We start from the raw sequence: 21,383 nt of genomic DNA, 5'->3' as shown, positions 1-21,383 counted from the left end.
CCTAGCCCCAGAACTAATCTGTGCCCTGCACCCGTGCCAACTTACTCAGTCTAATGTTTTGGCCTTACAGGCCCTATGACTACGTCAAGGTGGCTCCCCAGACAGTGCAGCAGAATTGGAGGTGGACTCCTGTGATTCCTACCCTGTGACTAGGGACCCCTATGGCGGCCGTTTCCTGGGGCGGCCCGGCCTAGATGGGTTAGGCTGTGGCTCGGGCGACTGGGATGGCGAGCTGGCAGCCTGTCCTGACCGTTGCCCACCAGATGCACCTGGGACAGAAAGGGGGGGGTCCGAGGTGTCGCAGTGTTCCGGGATATGGGGGAAGTGGGGGGGGTAGGCAGTGGGGGGGTTCTCACTTGGTGCTGCGTGGCGGGCGGCCATTTTGCCGGGTCTCGGGGGGGGGGGGGCGCCTTTTGTGCAGTGACGCCACGCGCCATCACTGATGGCGCACGCGTCCGTGACGGGTGACGCCGTCTCGAATGGCGTCACACTGCTACTAGCCCATTCCCAGCCGGAGAATTCGCGACATTTCGGGGGCCCAACGCCGGAGTAATTCGCACAGTTTCTGGCGCCGGGTTCGGGCTATCGCGCCGATTCACGAAGAATCCCGCCCATTCCCAACCCTCCCAGAGTGAAGTTGAAACCATACTCACAGGTTAAGGATTTCCACATGTTGGTCACAATTTTTTTTAAATCTACTAATGTAGAAGAAATAGGATAACTCATTTAGTTGTGCAATTCACAATTTATTTACTGAAGGAGATTAGGACAAAACATCAAACCAAATACAATAAACACCAGAGGCAGTAAAACCCACCATGCAGTCTCCTCTGTTCCCCTTCCACTTCAGACTGAAACAAAGACAAGTAGTCCTTCTCAACATAGCACCATCCACAGAGTGAATAAAAATTCACTCCCATTTTTTTTGTGATTAATTTGAAATATTTTAAATTAACACTTGGCAGGTCAGCTGCAGCTTCCTCCCCCCCCACCCCCCCCCACCCCCCCTTCCCAATGAGAACTTTAATTAGCCATCCTCTTCTGTGTTTTTAATTGGCATATACAAGCTCTCCTGAAATGCAGGCAATAGCCAAATAGGTCAAGTAGCTGTACGTACATGCAACATAGATAAAAACACAAATTCAAGTTAACAGATACGTACTACAGAGTCCACATATACCTACTCAAGAACATGACCATTTCACAGAACTGGTACAGGCAGTAATCAAACAACCAAGGTACTGGAGACAACACAGGAAAAAAGTATGCAAGGTAAGAAATTTCTTACAGCAATTTGAAAGCAGAAAAGTAATTTGACAAGCTAAAATGTAAATAAAATCTCTACAACCTATCCAGGGTCTGAAATACACACTGCAGATGTGACTGTGCTCAAGTTTACAAATATAGGTCCATAAATGTGCTTGCATTGAATATAATTATTTGTAAAAAATAAGGTTATACTTAGTTTATTTTCACAATATTTTAATCATAAGTAATAAAAGTAGAGTAAATTACTTAACTGTCAAGTATTATTCCAATCCTTTTTCTGAACTGCCCAACTTAATTTAATCTAGGCACATTATGCTTTCCCAACTAGTTTAAAAAAAAAAAATTGTCTAAATGAATAACTTACGTTTACATATGCAACGGAGCTCAATGTGAAGGGAACCCATTAACAAGTGGATTTCTAATAATCACAGATATTCATGATTGGTCAGTCCTAGAAAACATAATATTTTTCAGACACCAGGTGGGGTGCCTCTGGAAGCACAACCTTCAAGTAACAGGAACAATTTTACTAACAAAAGCAATCGATTCATTTTAATTTCAAGCCATTTAATTTTGATTCAAAATCTATTTGATTAAAATAACTTTGAGTTGTCAGAATAGACTGAATGCCCAATCCAGGATTCAATTTCAGTATTCATTAAAAACTGTACAGCATCAAGCCACAAAAGAGAATATTAATCCACTAAGTGTCAAGTCGCCACAGTCCCAGATGACGATGCTTTCTCCTTTCAGGGGGAGAGCTGACTGGTGGTGATGTAACCTGAGGATTACCACACCTCAGGCAAGGGGCATGGTTGAGAAGACAGACCTTCATGAATAACCTCAGCTGGTATGAGAATTAGACCACTAACCAGTTACTCACTTCACTTGTGTAATAGTTTAAACTCATTTGTTTTGTGGTATTACTCAATTATAGGTACTCAACACTTGTGCAAGATTTTTTTAAAGAAGTCTTTGCTGCACACAAGGAGGGCCTGTGTTTGCAGCAGAGCAAGTCAGACAAATACTTTGTTGATTAAATAAACAAACAAACACCAATAAGTTTTTGTTCGCCAACTCACATGTTCAAAAAGTCTACTTTTAGCTGCCAAAAGCAAGGAGCTATGATGCAGGCACGATTGCACGATCTATATTATTGTGACAGCACATATACTTGTTGCTGTTTTAGTAAGTATGCACTCACTTTTTCCAAAGAAAACACCATAAAATTTGATTGGTCTCAAGAGGGCTAGATAAGAGTGTCTGGGACATGATAGCTTAGCCTCATACCTTTACACAGCCCAAGGCAGATGTTACCTAGCTGTAGTGGAAGAAATGTTTGGGTGAGCAGTGAAAAAGTGGGGAAATTTAAAATACATTTTGAGAATAATAATCATCTTCATTAGTGACACAAGTAGGCTTACATTAACACTGCAATGAAGTTACTGTGAAAATCCCCTCGTCGCCACATTCCGGCGCCTGTTCGGGTACACTGAGGGAGAATTCAGAATGTCCAATTCACCTAACAAGCATGTCTTTCGGGACTTGTGGGAGGAAACCGGAGCATCCGGAGGAAACCCATGCAGACACAGGGAGGACGTGCAGACTTCGCACAGACAGTGACCCAAGCTGGGAATCAAACCTGGGACCCTAAGAGCTGTGAAGCAACAGTGCTAACCACTGTACACTGCTGCAGGATATTTAAGTTGAAAATAAACACTACAAAACCTGCAAAAATTATATCATTGGACACTATTTTCTTTGCACTCATACAATTGTGCCAGTGGATGTATTTCAAACCCTGAATGTCTACCAATAAGGGCTTCCTTACCAGTGAAGCTACAGCTGACATTTTCATTTCAATAGATCCTACCAACCTGCATTGAAGTATTGTACACTCAACAGAAAACAGTTTTTTTCCCCTCTTAGGGAACTGAGCATCAACATGCTCATTTTCTGACAATATTTAGTTTACTCAGAAAAAAAATTACACAAGATAATGAAAATAGCTACATATAAACACAAGCAGAACCTTTATTTTAGCACCCGCATTTTATGGTCGGTTTATGTGCACCTAAATTTTTTTTAATGAATCACATTGAGTAAAATGTTAAAACATCAGAAACAAATTTAGGAGACTCTTTACAGGAGGATTGTATATTCCCTGAATAATGAGAGAAGGAAAATAATCTAACAGTGCGATGCCAATGTGTTACATTGTGTGTCGAGGCTAATTAAGTTTCTATTTGTGATTTGCAACCATTATAGAATGAGTGATATACTGCACAACTATGCATGTGTGCAGTATTCAGCGCTCTCCGTGGCTCCATGAGATGAGAAGCTGCAACATTTTACACTGCCTTTTCCTTCCAATCAATCTAACTTGATAGCAGAACGACCTGATTAGTTGTGCTACATGTTAACCCTTAGAAGTCCCACTCTGCTAGTCATTTAAGTCACTATACATCTTCACCACTTTTGCTACCAAGCTAGGTTGATTCAAGGTACCATTAATCAGTTCAGGAAGGATGCCATGTGGTGGGTACCAGCTGTTAATATCTTCTCGACCACATCCAACCAATGGGTAATCTCAGTTGAAAAATGGGTCCAATTCAACATCCATATTCACATCAGGTACCAGCTGATCAACTGCTTCCTTTTCGTTAGCACCATATCCGGAACTAGAAGATGCAAAATCAGAGGCAAACCAGGGATGGTCCAAGATTTCCCGGGATGTCAGCCTTTCCAAAGGCTCACGACGCAAAATGCTACGGATAAGGCATTTCGCCCGTGGAGAAAGAGTTTCTGGAATGTTAAACTGGCCACGCCGAATCTTGCTGAAGAGTGAACTTGGTTCCACGTCATGGAAGGGATACCGTCCAACGAGCATCGTGTACAGCATCACACCTAGGCTCCAAACATCAGCTGCCTTACCAGAGTAGCTGCCATTGGTGTTAAGAATCTCAGGGCTCACATAAGCTGGGCACCCGTGCTTGTCTGAGAGAGCATCAACTTCACCATTCAAGATACAAGCATCCTCCAGGCTTTCCAGCTTCACTAGAGTCCTACAACAGAGAAATTTTAAAAAATCATGTAACATAACTTTGCCAAGGAAATATACTCGTGTTTCAAAGAAGCTGCTCAATATAACAAATACTGCACAAATTAGAAACTGACTTTAATAACAGGCTGAATGTTTTTGCTTACTCCACAAATGAATGCAAATATAAACCCTAGATATGGTAGACTTGAAACTTCTGCAGTTCACAGAATGTGGCTATTGGCTGTCCATTTCAAATCTCTTGCTCGGCTGTATGTTTCCTAATTTCTGGCTACATTTTATTAAATGCTGTGTGTTATATTAAGTGAAGGAGCCACCGAAACAGAATACTGCTCTTGCGCTCTGAACAGGGGAATTCTAAGACTGGTCACATTAACTAGAACTGTACCACTTTTAAAGCTATGGGCTTCAATGATAGGGCTGCCATCCATAAAAGAGGTGAAATGGAAGTCAAATAACATATAGTGCTCCTTCTGGATTCACACACATCCAACTCCCAATCTTTGGACAAGTAACTTCCTCTTCTTCCCAAAACCAGGCACTTCCTCAGGAAGGGAACAGAAGGAAGGATATGGGTCAAAACGTCTTTCGCTACTTGCAAACTGCCACTGAGCTATACTGGCAGGCAGGTTAGCTCTCTCATTTCTTGGATATGAACTTCAGAGACAGTGAATGATGCTCACAGCACAACCAGCTCCACACATCAAAAGGAAATTACAAAGATTCTGAATTAACACTTGAAATAAAAATAGTAAATCGTAAGAGAAATAACAACACACTTTTACACAAAACTCTATATGAAAAAGACTTAGTGTAGTGGGCAGGCAGACCTCTGAAGAGGAGAACACTGCCCTACATGGCGGACATGTAAACTTCCAACTCACTACAAGCCTAACTTATAAAATTAACATGCACAAAACTTGATCAAACCAGTTAAAATTAGTTCCTCCTTACTAATGGGAGAATAGTGACGCCTCAATTTCCAATTCAATATTTCCTGCATTTAACTATGCCAGACTTGCAGTATAGCTTCAATAATTTATAGAATTATGCAGAGCCTTCCACATCCAACCACTCCTCGGGTGGAATTCTCCCCCCTCACGCCGGGTGGGAGAATTGCCGGGGCGCTGCGCGAGTCCCGCCACGCGGCCCCGACACCCGCACGCGATTCTCCCACCCCCCCCCACCCAAACAAACGCCGCGAGAATCACGCCTGGCCGCTCGGAGAATCGGCGCTCGCATTTTCCGGCCCGGATGGGCGGCCGCCCCAACGCGACAGGTTCCCACCGGCGCTGTCCACACCTGGCCGTTGCCGGAGGGAACTGCGCGGGAACGCTGGGGGGAGGGGGGGGGCCTCCGATGGGGTCTGGCCCGCGATCGGTGCCACCGATTGGCGGGCCGGCCTCTCTAAAGGAGGACCTCCTTCCTCTGCCGCCCCACAAGATCCATCCGCCATCTTCTTGCGGGGCGGCCTCGGGGAGGACGGCAACAGCGCATGCGTGGGTGACGTCATTTACGCGATGCCGGCCGCGCCATTGACGCGGCGCCGCTTTTTACGTGGCACCAAGGCCCTGCGCGTGTAAAATACGCGCGACGCCGCTCCTAGCCCCCTAGCGGCGGGAGAATACGGGGCTGGGAGCGGGCTCCGACGCCGGAGTGAAACACTCCGGCTTCGGGACTTTGTCTCCATTTCGGAGAATCGCGCCCCCCATCTTGTCCTTTTCGATTTCTGTAAATTGTGCCCTCTGGTTCCAGCAATGGGATCAGTTTCTCCCCATCTACTCTCTTCAGGCTCGTTATGACTTTGAATGCCTCTACCAAATCTCCTCTCAACCTTCTCCACAATGGAAAATAGTCTCAACTTCTCCAATCTACGCAACTGAAGTTATCCCTAAAACCATTCTTGTGAACATTTCCTGCACTCTCTTAAAAGGCCTTCACACCCTTCATGAAGGGTGGTGCACAGAACTGGACATAATACACCAGCTGAGGCCGAACTAGTGTTTCATACAGTTTTAATATGACTTTAATAATAATGATCTTTATTAGTGTCACAAAGAGGCTTACATTATCCCCTAGTCGCCACATTCCGGTGCCTATTCGGGTACACAGAGGGAGAATGCAGAATGTCCAATTCACCTAACAGCGCATCTTTCGGGATTTGTGGGAGGAAACCGGAGCACCCGGAGGAATCCCATGCAGACACGAGAACGTGCAGACTCCGCCCAGACAGTGACCCAAGCCGGGAATCAAACCTGGGATCCTGGCGCTGTGAAGCACCAGTGCTAACCAATGTCCTACCATGCCGCCTAAAACTTATGAGTAAATCATCACCGTGATTGCTAGGAATCCAACCCAGGTCAACTTGGAAGGCAGCTATCCTCACCACTATACCACCATCGCTCACTTGTTTTTGTACTCTTATGCACCTATTGATAAAGGCTAGGGTGCTGTATGCTTTATTAATAGTGCTCTCAAATCTGTGCTGCCACCATTATCAATTTATGCACATATAAACCAAGGTCCCCAGTGGAAGGCTCTCTACTTGGGAGTCGTCCCCTTTTTCAACAAGGACCTGGGGTAGAGGGTTTTGCATTGCAGTGCATTGCAGTGATGTCATGCAATCATAGATGGTTCACAGACTCCCAGGCCACATGTCTTTCCTGCAGTCAAGGGGAGTCAGTGTTCCACTTGGGTTGCCTGAGATTTCAGCCCCGTATTTCATATTTGAAGGGGCTGCTCTTCAACTTATGCTTGTACTTCAGCTCCACACTCCTAATCTTTGGGTCACCTGGTGGGCAGGGGGCCTCGAAGCCTGCTCCTGGACCTAGCCAGGTTGGCCTTTAACAGGACCAGGCAGCAGGTGGTCAAGGGAGGTCACTCGACCTAACTGTCTGCCCCTCTACCGCAGCTATGTTTCCAGTCGGATGGCCATTGAGAGGGAGCAGCCATTGAGAGGGAGCATGCGGTGTCCATCTGCACGATTCAGGCCTTTTGCGACTAGTGGGAGCCGCAGGGGCTGGGGTGCATCAACATCCTCAGGATCACATTTTTCTTTGATTTTGCAAGTTTCCTTTTAATGTTATGTTTTAGTTATTTCCTCACTAGGGGCTGTCACCCTCTCTCTCTCCCCAATCTGCTAACATGTGTTTAATTTATTGATTTTTGTTTTATTCAACAAGAGAATAAATAGGCAATCCCACCAGGGGCTGTCACAGAATACTAAAGTGCAGAGCAGGCCCTTCGGCCCATCAAGTCTGCACCAATGCATGAAAGGCCCTGACCTGCTCACCTAATCCCACTTGCCAGCACTTGGCCCATAGCCTTGAATGCGTGCCAAGTATTCATCCAGGTACTTTTTTAAAGGATGTGAGGTATCCCACCTCTACCACCCTCCCAGACAGTGCATTCCAGACTGTCAAAACTCTCTGGGTAAAAAGGTATTTCCTCAAATCCCCCTAAACCTCCCACTTTGAACGTGTGTCCCCTCATATCTGACCCTTCAACTAAGGGGATTAGCTGCTCCCCATCCACCCTGTCCATGCCCCTCATAACCTTGTATACTTCAATCAGGTCACCCCTTCAATCAGGTCTTCTCTGCTCCAGAGAAAACAACCCAAGCCTATTCAACCTCTCTTTATAACTTCAATGTTCCATCCCAGGCAACATTCTGGTGAATCTTCTCTGCACCCCCTCTCAATTTTGTTTACTTTATTGATCTTTTTGTTTTGTTACTCCTCTATTTGTGCAGATTTATACTTTTTTTGTGTTCTTCCCACCAGTCTGCAAATGTAACCCATCCAATACATTAAAAAAAAACAATTCCAACAACCGTTGCTATGGTTTACCATGAACCAGCATAAATTTGTTGAAAATCATTGAAATATTCAAATATTCAAAATGATCTTTCATGCATTTAGGATTTCCATCTTAGTTTGTTTCCATAGTGATACTGTGCATGAAATTATACATGAAATTCAAAGTGCCGGCTGCCACTTAATGAGCTCTTTATTCCTAGGATATTACACTGTAGAAATATTCTGTTGTCACATTCAGGTGCCCAAAGATGGAAGCTATTAAAAAAATGTGCATAAACTGAAAGCAATGCACAAGATTGGTTTTTAGCATTTGCTGATCATAAAGAGTTAAAAAGCAACACAATTGTGCCATGATACAATGGGCAGTATGTTTGCCAACAGTGCAACTGCTTGTTGAATCAGAGCATATGAACAAAATGGGAGCAAATTACAGCAGCAATCTACTCTGAATGGGGCAGACTTCCACACGAATGACAGACAGCTCTCGGCAAGTTCAAAGAGTGCTACAAATAAACAAAGTATTATTCAATCAAATAATTCAAAACACCACCGCACAACTAAATATAAAAACTGCCATTGCACAACTTGGGCAGAAATGTGGCAATTTATTTTGATATCTGAACAGTCTCCTCCTTGTTGCAACACTCCATTTGGAAATCATTCAAGCTCAGCTTGTACAGCTCTCCGGCTAAATGCACATTCAGCATTTGCACTGCAGTGGACTAGTGGGAGTCAGGCTGAAATGAATTCCACCACAGGTTAAAAGTTTTCAGCTGTTACATTTTGCCACCTTACAAAATTATGTGTTTTGTACATCGCAGCTCCAGTCTTTCAGAAATCATGTCATAAATATGGAATATTGCCACAGGTCCATACAAGAAATGTTTCATATACAGTCACAAGTTCAACCTCTGGTCTCAGCTACATTAACTCGGAAATCCACATCATCTCTGCCTTGGGGCTAGTTTAGAAAAAAAACACAAGGAAAAGAGAACTGGCCCCTGACCATTAACCTGAGGCGGGGGGGAGGGGGGGGGGGGCGCGTCACTGTTGGGAAACATGCATCTGTGGGGTCAGGACCGGGGTTGGTTGTGATATTCCTCATGGTTCTACCCACCAACCCTCACTATTGAGACTCTGAGATTCATACATAAAGAACATTTTACTCAAGGGGCTAAGTCACAAAGTACCAGAAACTATAATCAAAATGAGTCACTGCATTGAAGGTGAAGTGAAAGTTAGTTTTTTTTTAAAACTTGAGAGCAATGAAGCCCCAGCAATTAAAGAATGAAACATCCATCCAGGAGACACCCAAACTGTGCAATATATAGTCTCAGTTGTCAATGAAGCAATGCTATTCTCTCAAGAGTTTCAAGCAGAAAACTAATCTCTAATGTTGCTGTTCAAAAGGGTATATATATAAGAAAATCCCTGAATTGTAGCATTGAAAGGTATGGAACATTCTGCCACATATATCACTTCAGCTAATGAGAGCAATTTGTTGACAATGAAAATTCAAAGGAAAGTTGTGCAATTATCGTAGCGCCAAATATGTACATACATAGAGGCAGGGAGAACCATCACCATTTTGAAACAGAGCCGCCACTAGAGTCAGTAGGATTAGATACAGAAATTTGGAAAATGACGTGACAACATGCAATGTTCATCTTGTGTTATTAAGTCAAGACTAACATGGAAAATTTAGCAAATTTTCCTTGCACCATCCCCATTATGGAACTCAAACACTTGTGGACAAACAATTACGCCAAAAATTCTGCTCCTGACTCATCACATCTACCCCAAACGAAGGCAGAGGCAGTTGGGCGTCACTCCATCGGCATCACATGGACTGGTTCTACAACACTGAGGCAACCACCTGCCAGAAAATCCAGCAGCAGCTGCAATTGTTGCTTCCAGTTAACCCAACTCAGGATAAATCAAATAATCAAAGTAGCCCCAGATGCAAGAAAATTGCTCATGAAATCTGGTTCACAACATAATGTTTGGTGAATAATCTAATCGTAGCCAGTTAGGTTCTGCCCGACCCCCCCACCACCAAAAAAAAGCTTTTGATCAGGCAGCTTGTTTAAACATTCACAGATGTAAGTGGACAGACATCAGAACTAATAACGCAGCTCCCATCAAGATATCACTATCATGGCCAGCTGAATTGCCGAAGTAAATAAGGACTGTACTCTAAACAGAACAAAAAATATATACGGGAGAGAGCTTGTAAACGACTGTGAAAGCCAAAGAACTGGGGATTCCGTTTTGCTTAGGGCTGCTATACTTTTTAAAAATGCAAGCAAGTGGTACAGAAAAGAAGCTTAAGGTACCTGAAGCATTATGCGTTTTAATACTTTTCCTCCAATTTTGAGAGTCTGACAATAAATCTTCACATCAAAATGTATCATCAGTACGAGTATGAAAATTGTTCACTTGTGAATATTCCATTTCTACCACTAGATGCCACAAGCTATTTATGTAAAGTCTCAGGTGACTTAACAAAAGACTGTAGTTGAAATAAAGACTAAATTTGTTATGCAAGAAAGTGATTAGTTAATTCTCTTGTCTGCAACATAGACAGTCAGCTCACAACAGGAACAAATTTGCAGCTCAAGGTGATACTGACATGCAGACACATTCCTCTAAATCAACAAAAACAAACACCCAGCACATAATAAGCACTGGCCACCAATTTCCTTTCCTCCACATTGCAGGAACAGTGAGTATTACTGTATGCATTTATGCACACATTAACATATAGAACTGGCCACTTGGTGAACATATTCTCAACTCCCCCAAGTTGTGCAACTGGAGCTAGTCATTTTTAATTTACATATTTCATTGCACATTAAGCATTTAGGTGGCGAGTGTTTTTAAAGTAACCACTGAAAGATTAATAGGAAAAGGCACTATCGCAAAGAAAGGCAGGTATAAAAATAAAGAAGCTGGAGAGTTACACAAGCAAGACTGGATTTGTAAAAGCTGATTTCTTTTTTGTCCTCTTCTGGTTTAACAAGATCTTGAATGTTGTTGGATCTGCTTTCAATTGAAGCTTTAAATCCTCACTAACTGTAGCAGTTATAATAACCTCCCTCCCCCTCCTGCCACACACACACACACGTTTATAGGTCCTGCCCAACCCAGGTGGCCATGGGGAAGGAGCATATGCAGCAGCCGTCAATATGCTGGTGGGGGTTCTGTGAGCTGTGGGCACTGTAGGGCCTGGAGTGTCGGTGCATATGGGTAACATTAACGATCCCTTGGTTTTATGATAAAATCAAATTACTGCTGCTGGAATCTGAATCAAAAACAGAAAATGCTGGAAAATCCCAGCAGGTCTAACAGCATCTGTGGAGCTAACCTTTTGAGTCTGGATGAAGATGAAGAGTCATCCAGGCTCAAAACGCAGTGAGCCCTTCTCTCTCTCCATGGATGATGTCAGACCTGCTGAGATTTTCCAGCATTTTCTGTTTTTGTCCTCGGTTTTATGATTTGTTTTTCCTAGTCGCTGGGTCCCTTTTGAAAGTGCATGTTTGCTTGAGGACGCTGGAGCAACCCTGTCTCTTTTTATCATTTAGATTAGAGATTTTTTTTCAAATATAAAAGAGAGCACACCTGATCTGACAACTGCTCCTGTGGCAGCTCCCTGGGCAGGCTTTAATCGGGGACAGGGAGAAGGCAATGGTAACTTTTACTCCAGGCACAATATACCTTTCCAGATTTTGTTGTTGCAAAAGCAGCTGTCTGATGAGCAGAAATGAAACTAGGTGTGCCAATACCTTCCCATTTCAGTGTGAATGAGGCCGCAAAGCAGCCCGCCGGAAACACGCTGCTGTCTCTATAGAGACTTGGGGAACCTGCCACCAGGGTAAGCCACACCTCAGCAAGACCACAACGCCAAGAGCTGGGTGCAGCAGAGCAGCTGCAGGTTGAGCGGATAGCAGGGTGCCTGTCAGGGACCACGGCGTGTTCTGCAGCCCAGAAAACCACGGCAAACCAGATCACAACATTCTCCTCATGGGCGAGTTTAGAAAGTCAACTACAAAACCTGCAAGTCGCAAAATAACACAAAAGAAACCAAAACCCCAACAGTCCGCCTTTCAAACTAACCGGTCTCCATGCGCCGGGCGCTGCGCCAGGTTCCAACCAAAATCCACATTCAGCTCTTGCGGTTCCAGAGGCAAGAGGCAGTCAGTCACCGACTGCACCAGACACACAGGGTGCTGGAAACACTCTGGGGACAAGCACTACACCAGATTCCTAATTTAGGACCTTCTACTCAACAGTGCATTGCTATTCCCAATATATACATCTGCATTCCAACTATCAGCATCCTGCTGTTCATTTCCAGCCATATTCTTTGCAAGCTGTGAACCACTTCCTAAACCTTCCTAAGAATAAACCAGACATCGTTTTCCTTTGTGCACGGCAGTGAGTGAGTGGGTCCACGTTTCTGCACACAAGGGAGACACAAGTGACTCACTATGCTGTTTGACTTGCACAATGGAATGGTGCACGGCTCTGTACTGCTGCAGATGTTTAAAATCGCCCGACTTGCATTGTCAGAAACGAACTTCTTTGGTCAGGGGACATGTATTCAATTAAGCAAATGGAGTAGTAGGTAGATATCTGATGCAGACTCGGTCAGTGTGCATGTTTAAATCCGGAATCAAATGCACTCACACACTGCAGTGGCACGTGGCTGACGCAGTCAGTTCTTTTAAGTTTTGCACCAAATGTGTGAGCTACAAGAAAGACTGCCTTCCGTTACTGTAACCTGCAAGAGTTTATGCGGTTTCACTGCGTGGGAAGAACACTCAGTATCTTGCAACAAAGCAGCCCATCCATTTCAATAAAGTGGGTGGTTGTGATCGTCCCCCAACTGGTTCTTGTGCGCATTAAAGAGCTGAGCATTATTTCAGCTTTCTGTGAAGATTGCCAGCGTGCTGATCAAACAAAAAGTTCAATGTCACCATGTGTCTGGACTAGGAGTTACTTTTCTAACCCTCAAAGGGAAAACAAACGTTTAATCGAACAATGGCCACTAGTTCTGCAGAAGGCTTAAGCAGGAGAGACCCACACGTGGGACAAAACTCCCATGCGAGGGCTAATAAGAGTTGCTAAAGTTGTATTTGACTTCAGCCTCCGAAATCTTGGTCCAGAAACCAGCAACGTAATAATGTGTTACTTAAAATAATAAACGTCATTGGAGTGTAACAGTTTGAACTGTACAGAATGCTGTTTTGTATTGCTGTATGGGGGCATTACTGCAATCGTAGTCCACTCTTTATACTAATAGCTTTGCCTTATATTTGCGGGATTAAAACGGCCACGGGCTGCCAGTCTTACCGTTCCTCGTCTTTAAATACAAATTTTCTTAATTTGAGATCTCGAAGTACCACGCCATTATCGTGACAGTGTGCCACAGCAGACGTTATCTGGTAGAACAATCGCGCTGCTTCATCCTCTTTGAGCCTCTTGCAAGTGCGGACAAATGAATGCATATCCCCATGGCTCTTTTCAAAAAAAACATACGCTCGTTGCTCCCCTAGAAGAATTTCAGTTATCTGATTGATGCTTTCATGCGCAGACAGATAAAAATAAGCTGCTAACGTTTCTTGATATCGACCAACATCGAATACCTGTGGAAAGGAAACAAAAGTGAATTCCGACACCCTTTCCTCTACTAACTACTGCACCAAGAAGCTGTACAGAATCGGGGTGAAGTAGCTCAGCAGATTCATCGTTTTACAGTAAAGCACAATGGCTATAGCTGGAGCACAATGGCCCATGCGTTTCCTATCCTTAGGGTGAAATTTCAAAGTTTCTATAAATATTACTTTGTGAAATCGCATTACCGAATGAAAAAACGATTTTGTGATTAAATTTCAGAAATGTACTAAGTTTCATGGATTCGACCGCCCAAGTATCTCACACGCATTCTAACTTCGCATTAACAAAAGAGGCTGCACTTTCATTCATTTACCCCTGGCGTATTGTGCACACACGTCATGAAATCTGAATGGCGTTTTACTGGTGAAGCTATTGGTAAATGTATTTTGTTTTACCTTGCAAACGAGCTCCTCGCCGCTGTGCAGATGCACAGCCCCAAGAACGTGGTCACCCTCTAGAGGCTCCAACAATAGATACTGTCCGATTTGAGAAATGCAATGAGACGAGTTAGGGGTTTCAGGTGGAGTGGGAGAGCCTAGGTTCGGGCTGAAACTCTGGCTACAGTCACTCGTCCTCACACAAGACAATTCTTCATATTCGTGGTGTGTCTTGTGCCTCGATCGTCCATACCTCACAATGCTGATTGGACTGGATCTCTGTATGCTCATGGGGCTGTAAATAGTAGTCTCTCTTTTTGTTTTTTAAAAAAAGGCTTCACTGACAAACGTTGGCGCGTTTGTATGGACAGATCAGAGAGTTTTCTTTACTCCAGAAACCTTCGGAGCGTTTCCCCGTCTCTTGTGCTTTGGTCTAGACTTGTAGGGTCCAGTTGTATTTCCCTCCCCCGCCCCAGTAGAAGTTGGTCTTTAATATAAAATAAGCACCATTTGGAGTGATAATGCAGACTGTATGTTTATTGCTACAGTTTTTGTCTTTTGCATAGGGTATTCGGATGGGTCATATAAATGCAGCGTTTAGAGCACAAAACAGTCCAATGCAACCAGAGCCCTGATGTTGTCGAATCGGAACGTGGAGCGCCAGCTCACAATGCTTTTTGTTCTGGTGGTTACGTGAGGGCATTCACCGCAGCAGCAAACACACACAACGCGCACCGAGTGGCCCAGGCGCTCTGCACACAAGCCAGCAAGGTGGCGACAGACAGGGGAATGGACTCCGCTTCCTCACCCTCCGACTCTAGGTGGCGTCCGATCCCCTCTGTCGCCGCCGTCTCCCCCTCCTGTGCAGCTGAAACAAAATAGCCTCAAACTATCATCAAACAAGAAGTCTGGCATTCACCCCTCTCGTCATCTGCTTTGCAACGTCCAAGTACAACTTTAAAAGAGATTTATTTTTGCACGCACGCCCTCATTGAGAAAGTCTTTGGCTGGCGAGTACTTCCCGACTTTTGGCGAGCACCTATTATATATGCATATGTAGATAATGTTTTTAAAAATCTTTTTCTCAAAAAAAAGTAACAGTCAAGGACAAAAGAGATCAATCGTATCGTGTTCCCACCGTGCAGGCTTAATTCCTCCAAGCCTAGATTCCAAACACAGCGATGACTTTGAAACTCCAGATGCCTTTTGCAATTGCAGTTGTTGAGATGACGACCTTGGGATGCACAATTTTTTGAGGGAGTTTTTTTTTTTTGCAAACAAAAACAAAAATATTCCAGGGAGACAAAAAAATGAAAACAAAAGAAAAATAAATATCTGCAGCTGCCTCTTTTTTTGGTCTAGATGAAGGGATGGCCGTTAGGACCAGGCCGATCCCTTTCAGCAACAGCCGACATAAGACATCATCTTTCCGCTGCCTGTGTATTACTTACGTGGCTGCAATCTGAATAATGTCAGCAACACTAACTCCCATTCAATACAATCGCTGACTGCGGTCCACTGCGCCTCACACTAACCTGATAAGTAAATGGCCCGTTTCCCGGCTCCAGCCAGCTGTCAATCACCCAGGCGGCCGCAGTCGATTGGTCGGGAGAGCTGTCAATCAGGCCCGTGCGTCACCGCCGCTCATCAAATTAGGCTGCGCTCGCGCTCTCACTGGGTTAAGTAGGTGATATCCCTCCGCACTCTCGCGCTCTGTGTGTGCGGATCTCCCGGGTATTGGAGGGCTTTCAGTTGCACCCAGTTGCCATGGGCACGGCAGGATTCCCCCCCCCCCTCTCTCTAAGAGTAACGGTGCGAAAGGAGAGGGGAGACTTTACCCCCCCCCCCCTTCGCCCCAGTGCCTTTTGGTTTTGCAAGGACGGGAGAAGGGGGAAAGGATTGGTCGGCCGCGCTATTTTCTTGCTACTTTGGTATTCAATGAAGACGGCGGAGGGTTGGGCGAGGTGTGTGAGCGGGCTCGGCAACCTGATCCTGAGCAGCTGCGTCTCTTTATTCATAGTTATTCATAGAGGAGGTGAATGCTGAGGGCAGCCTTGCGCAATACACTCAGGAATGTGTGCAGCAGGAAGAAAGCCACAGGCAACAGCATTCTTCCTGCTGCCTCTCCCTCCAAAAGTAATACAGATGTAGCATATTCCCGGTATATTCAGGAGTTACAGGTGCATATAATAAACCACTTACCCCCCCCCCCCCCCCCCCACATAGATTGCTAAAAGCAATGTGTGTACCGTATGTTTGTCCACGCGTTGCAACCACCAGAGATTTTATAGATAACATTACGCTTCAGAGGGGTTCTACCATAAATATTCATAAGAATCATTTAATGTATCGAGTATTGTGTATTTCCTTTTTTAAAAAAAGTTACCATGGTCTCCCCTGGTCACGGCTTCCTCCAATTGCTGTGCCGTGGGTGCCTCGTCTTGGCTTTTTGTTTGCATTAACTTGGGGGTTTGCCAGCTGTGTCGTATCTTCCATTCTTTACTTTCACATCAATGACGGATCCAGTCGTAACATAACATACCCACCCGTGTAGAAGGTTTAACTTCTCATAAAATTCCATCCGCCACGTGTCTGCTCATTCCATCAGCCTGTCTATGTCCTCACATATATCACTGTTCCCAGTTAACAATACTTCCAACTTTTGTGTCATCCACAAATTGTGCCCTGGACACCCAAGATAGTTTATTGATAGAGATCAGTGCTCCTAATCCTGACCCTCAGGGAACCCCACTGTAGACAGTTCTCCAGTCCCAGAAACAACTGTTCACCATTGCTTTCTGTTTCCTGTCACTCAGCCAACTTCCTACCCATTTCATATTCCCCGATGTTCTAAATTAATTAATGAATAAAGCTGGAATAAAAAGCTAATCTCAATAACAAGATTGTTGTAAAATCCACCTGGTTCACTAAATCCTTCAGGGAACAAATTCTGCTGTCCTTGCCTAGTCTGACTGACATTTGACCCCAGGCCCACAGTGATATGGGTAATTCTGAAAGGGTCCAGCAAGCCACTCCGTTTTATCAAACCACTAGAGAAAGGTCAAATAATACTTAAACCAGAGCTACTACCCAGCATTGACCGTGGCGCTGCAGTAACAAGACAAGGCTCCTGTGACAGAACCTTCTAAACCTCTGAGCTCTTGACACCGAGAAGGACAAAGGGAGCATTCACATGGGAATCCCACCTTGAGCAAATTCCCTTCCAAACTATACACCATCCTGATTTGGAAACATATCAATGTTCCTTCATTGTCTCTGGGCCAAAATAGAACCTGCTCCCAATCAGTATTGTGGCTGTTCCTACACCAAAGGATTGCAGCTGTTCTAGAAGGTGGTTCACAGCCAAAGGCAATTAGGAGTGGAGAATAAGTGCTGGCTATACCAGCAATGGCCACATCCCACAAATAAGTAACAAAAATACACATATAGAGGGTAAATTTAACATCACTCACCCAGCAGGAAAATGATGGCATTGGATCATTTATGCCCTCTACATTTATTTTCCAGTAAAGTTAATGCAATGCAATGCAAAATCAGGTTGGCTAGATTAAAATTACTCCCAATATCTTTATGACTTTTGTAAATTTAACATCTTGCCACCCAGCTATCAGTTCTTGTTTTTGATCATCAACCCATGCATCTTCTTCATCTATCAGTGATCTTAGTTCCCTTGAGGTCAAAGCAGATTGTGACGGTTTTCACATTACTTCCATTTCTGTAGTTCCCTGTTTTGTGTCAACCAGGATGTTCCCTCATCAATTCTTAACTCTGTGTGACACCAGTCTGACAAAATTGCTCCTTTATACAAGGCCCCCACTGAAATCTCTCTTCCTGCAATAGTGTGAGAAAACAATTGTCATGTCTTCAGCTTTCGCCTTTCTTTCTCTGCGAGAACATTTCTTGTCGTGCTCATGGATATTGATATGGGCAGTACATCATTAAGTGTTCTCCTTTTATTCCTTTAATCTATAAATATAGTATCCTGTCTGTTCTTCCTGCAGCAGCACAATCTTGAAACCCAAAATCATTACATAGTCTCCAACTATAGCTCATATTTTCCAAGGCCTCCAGGTCTATGGAAGCCCTAACGTCACTTAGTGCTTCCAAACCCTCACAATTTCCAAGCCTTTGAAACCCAAGTTTAGTGTTGCTAATAACGATTTCCTCATTTACCTTGTCTTGTCCATTGCTGTTTTCAACCCTGCTGGTCTTCAATCAGGAACTACTCAGCCTTGGTCCTCTTTGCCTTAGTTTAATACAACAGCATTTTTTTGCATTTTCTGAAAATGTTACAGCTGTAATGACCAGATTATTTACATTTTTATATATTTTTCTCTCATTTCTACTTATTACAGCACCCATGATACTGTACAGGGCTTTTTTCTCATTAAGGTAACCTCTTTCACTGAAGAGTTCACCCGTCTTGCATTCCTTATTTTCCCAGCTATTTATCAAAAATTGAGGGTAGTTTGAAGTACTGGGTGACCAAACTGGATTTCCTCATTTTCTTGGGGCTTGTGTACAAATATATTCATGGAAAACTACCTTGTGTGAACAGTGCCTTTGCACTAACTTGCACCAAACATTGGGATAGCATGGTGAACAATGCTCTGCTTCCGGACGTTTTCCTTTATGGCAGTTCCCATTCAATCACCAAAATCTCTGCTGGTCCTCAATTGCCTAAGATCACTGCCTGTGATTTGCAGCATCGCGTTGTACAATGCTGAAAAGTGGCTCTTGGGAAAAGACCAGAAAATAGTGAAATGAGGTTCTGGAGAAGAATGGAGCAGGTCAATTGGAGAGAAGACAAGAGAAATAAAAAATATCTTAGAATGATGGGGGTGGGGGGTGGGGCGGGGGTGGGGGGGGGGTGGGGCAGGGGTGGTGGAATGGTTAGTGGATATCATGAAGAAAAGGCAACAAGGTTGAAGTGGCCATATTCTAAGACATGAGAATGTGCTGAAGGAAGTGATTGAAAGAAGGTTAGAGGGATGTATACTAAAAGGGAGGAAGAGCTTGATGGTGATGTTAGACAATTTGAAATTGAAAATGGGAGGCTCCAATGTGGAAAACACAAGACTGTGAGGTGTGGAAAACTATCCTTAGGCAGTTCACTACTGTGGTATTATCAGGTATTACGGTACCTGAGAGGCTGAAGTGCCATTGGTTAAACCTAGGGGTTTTACCATTGGCTGTAGAGTATGGTAGTCCCGTTCCGATAGGCGGGGTATAAGAACCCGTGCCATCCCAGCAGCCCTCATTCTGTACCTGAGCTGCTGGGGAACACTTCTAGCTTAGTAAAGCCTTCAGTTGTACTACAACCTCGTTTTAGAGTTATTGATCGTGCATCAATTTAATAAGCTAGATTTAAGTAGAAAGGATGGACCTCCGAATCAAGCCGGAGTGTCTGCAACTCAGTCCCCACGCGATGAACTCAGCGGCGATCTTTAAGCACTGGCTGGCGTGTTTGAAAGGCTACCTGCAGACGGCAGAAGGCACACCCTCGGGGGAGCAGAAACTGCATGTCCTGCACTCAAGGGTAAACCCAAAGATCTACACCCTCATCGAGGAGGAGGAAGATTTTGATGCAGCAATCAAACTTTTAAAAGGACACTACATTCGCCCAGTAAATCAGGTCTACGCTCGTCACCTGCTTGCAACAATACGACAAAACTCAGTGGAATCATTGGAGGAATTCTACCGCGCGCTATTGGTGCTGGGCAGAAGCTGTGGCTGCCCGCAAGTTTCGGCGAGCGAGCACACGGAACTCACAGTCCGGGATGCCTTTGTAGAAGGTATGAGCTCTTCAGAAATCCGCCAGCGTCTTTTAGAGAAAGAGACCCTGGGACTTAGGGAGGCACGGGCCCTTGCAGGGTCCATGGACGTTGCCTCCAAGAACGCCCGATCCTACGTGCCCGACCGCGCGGCGCCCCCCTGGGCAGCGTGGAATCCCGCAGCGGCCGCCCCAGAGACCTTCCCCGCTTCCCCGCACGTCTGCGCTGTGAGGCGCCCCGCCAACCCCGATGGACCCCGCTGCTGATTTTGCGGGCAGGAAAAGCACCCCTGCCAGCGCTGCCCGGCCCGCACATCCATCTGCAGGGAGTGCGGCAAAAAGGACCATTTTGTGGGGGTCTATCAGGCACGAGCGGTGGCCACGGTCTCCAGCGGTGACTCCAGACCGCCACAGCAAACTTCTGCAGGGGCCCCAGGTGGCCAGCGGTCGCCACCACCCCTGTATCCCAGGCCCACGTGCGGACCCCGGGCGCCGCCATCTTGTCCCTCGGACACCACGTTGGACGGATGGGCCGCCATTTTGTCCGCCCCCGACCACCACATGCGACCAATGGGAGACGCCATCTTGGATGCCCCAGGACCCCAGCTCGGCCAACTACGCACTGCCTGAACGAAATCCACAACTACTGTGTCTGGCCTCGGTGACCCTGGACCAATCTCGACCTCGAACACTCTCAACAGCAACGACGACCGTCTTCATCAACGGCCTCAAGACGTCCTGCCTGATCGACTCTGGGAGCACGGAGACCTTTATACACCCCAACACGGTAAGGTGCTCTTCCCTCTTTATCCACCCTGTTAATCAAAGAATCTCCCTAGCCTCTGGTTCTCACTCTGTAGAGATAAAGGGGTTCTGTTTAGCAAACCTCACAGTCCAGGGAAGGGAATTCAAAAATTTCCGCCTTTATGTTCTTCCCCACCTCTGCGCAGCTACACTCTGGGTTTAGACTTCCAGTGTAACCTGCAAAGTCTGACCTTCCAATTCGGCGGCCCTATACCCCCCTTTACTGTCTGCGGCCTCGCGACCCTTAAGGTCGACCCGCCTTCCCTGTATGCGAACCTCACCCTGGATTGCAAACCCGTCACCACCAGGAGCAGACGCTACAGTGCCCAGGACTGGATCTTTATTAGGTCAGAGGTCCAAATGTTACTGGGGGAAGGGGTCATTTAAGCCAGCAACAGTCCCTGGAGAGCTCAAGTAGTGGTGGTAAAGACCGGGGAGAAGCATAGGATGGTCATCGACAACAGTCAGACCATCAACAGGTTTACGCAGCTGGACGCGTACCCTCTCTCCCGCATATCCAACCTCGTAAACAGGATCGCACATTATAATGTCTTCTCCACAGTGGACCTCAAGTCCGCCGG

At 45.3% G+C, this 21,383-nt stretch overlaps 1 protein-coding gene across 2 annotated transcripts; it reads right to left on the bottom strand.

The window, feature by feature from the left end:
* Positions 1–725: 725 nt before the first annotated feature.
* trib2 (tribbles pseudokinase 2) lies at positions 726–15,747 on the bottom strand. 2 transcript variants are annotated; one of them, XM_072498802.1, is made up of 3 exons: positions 14,223–15,747; positions 13,504–13,796; positions 726–4,334 (listed from the first exon to the last, which is right to left on the bottom strand). In XM_072498802.1, the coding sequence occupies exons 1-3, from the start codon at positions 14,493–14,495 to the stop codon at positions 3,860–3,862; spliced, it is 1,041 nt and encodes a 346-aa protein (XP_072354903.1). In that variant the 5' UTR covers positions 14,496–15,747; the 3' UTR covers positions 726–3,859. The 2 variants fall into 2 exon arrangements, with proteins under 2 accessions (XP_072354903.1, XP_072354904.1); XM_072498803.1 differs by lacking the exon at positions 14,223–15,747 and adding an exon at positions 14,013–14,033.
* Between the last annotated feature and the right edge of the window lie 5,636 nt (positions 15,748–21,383).

Source organism: Scyliorhinus torazame, chromosome 4 (assembly GCF_047496885.1).
Source record: "Scyliorhinus torazame isolate Kashiwa2021f chromosome 4, sScyTor2.1, whole genome shotgun sequence".
NCBI lineage: Eukaryota > Metazoa > Chordata > Chondrichthyes > Carcharhiniformes > Scyliorhinidae > Scyliorhinus > Scyliorhinus torazame.
The sequence above is the reverse complement of the archived record's forward strand: the minus strand, read 5'-3'. Positions and strand labels throughout refer to the sequence as shown.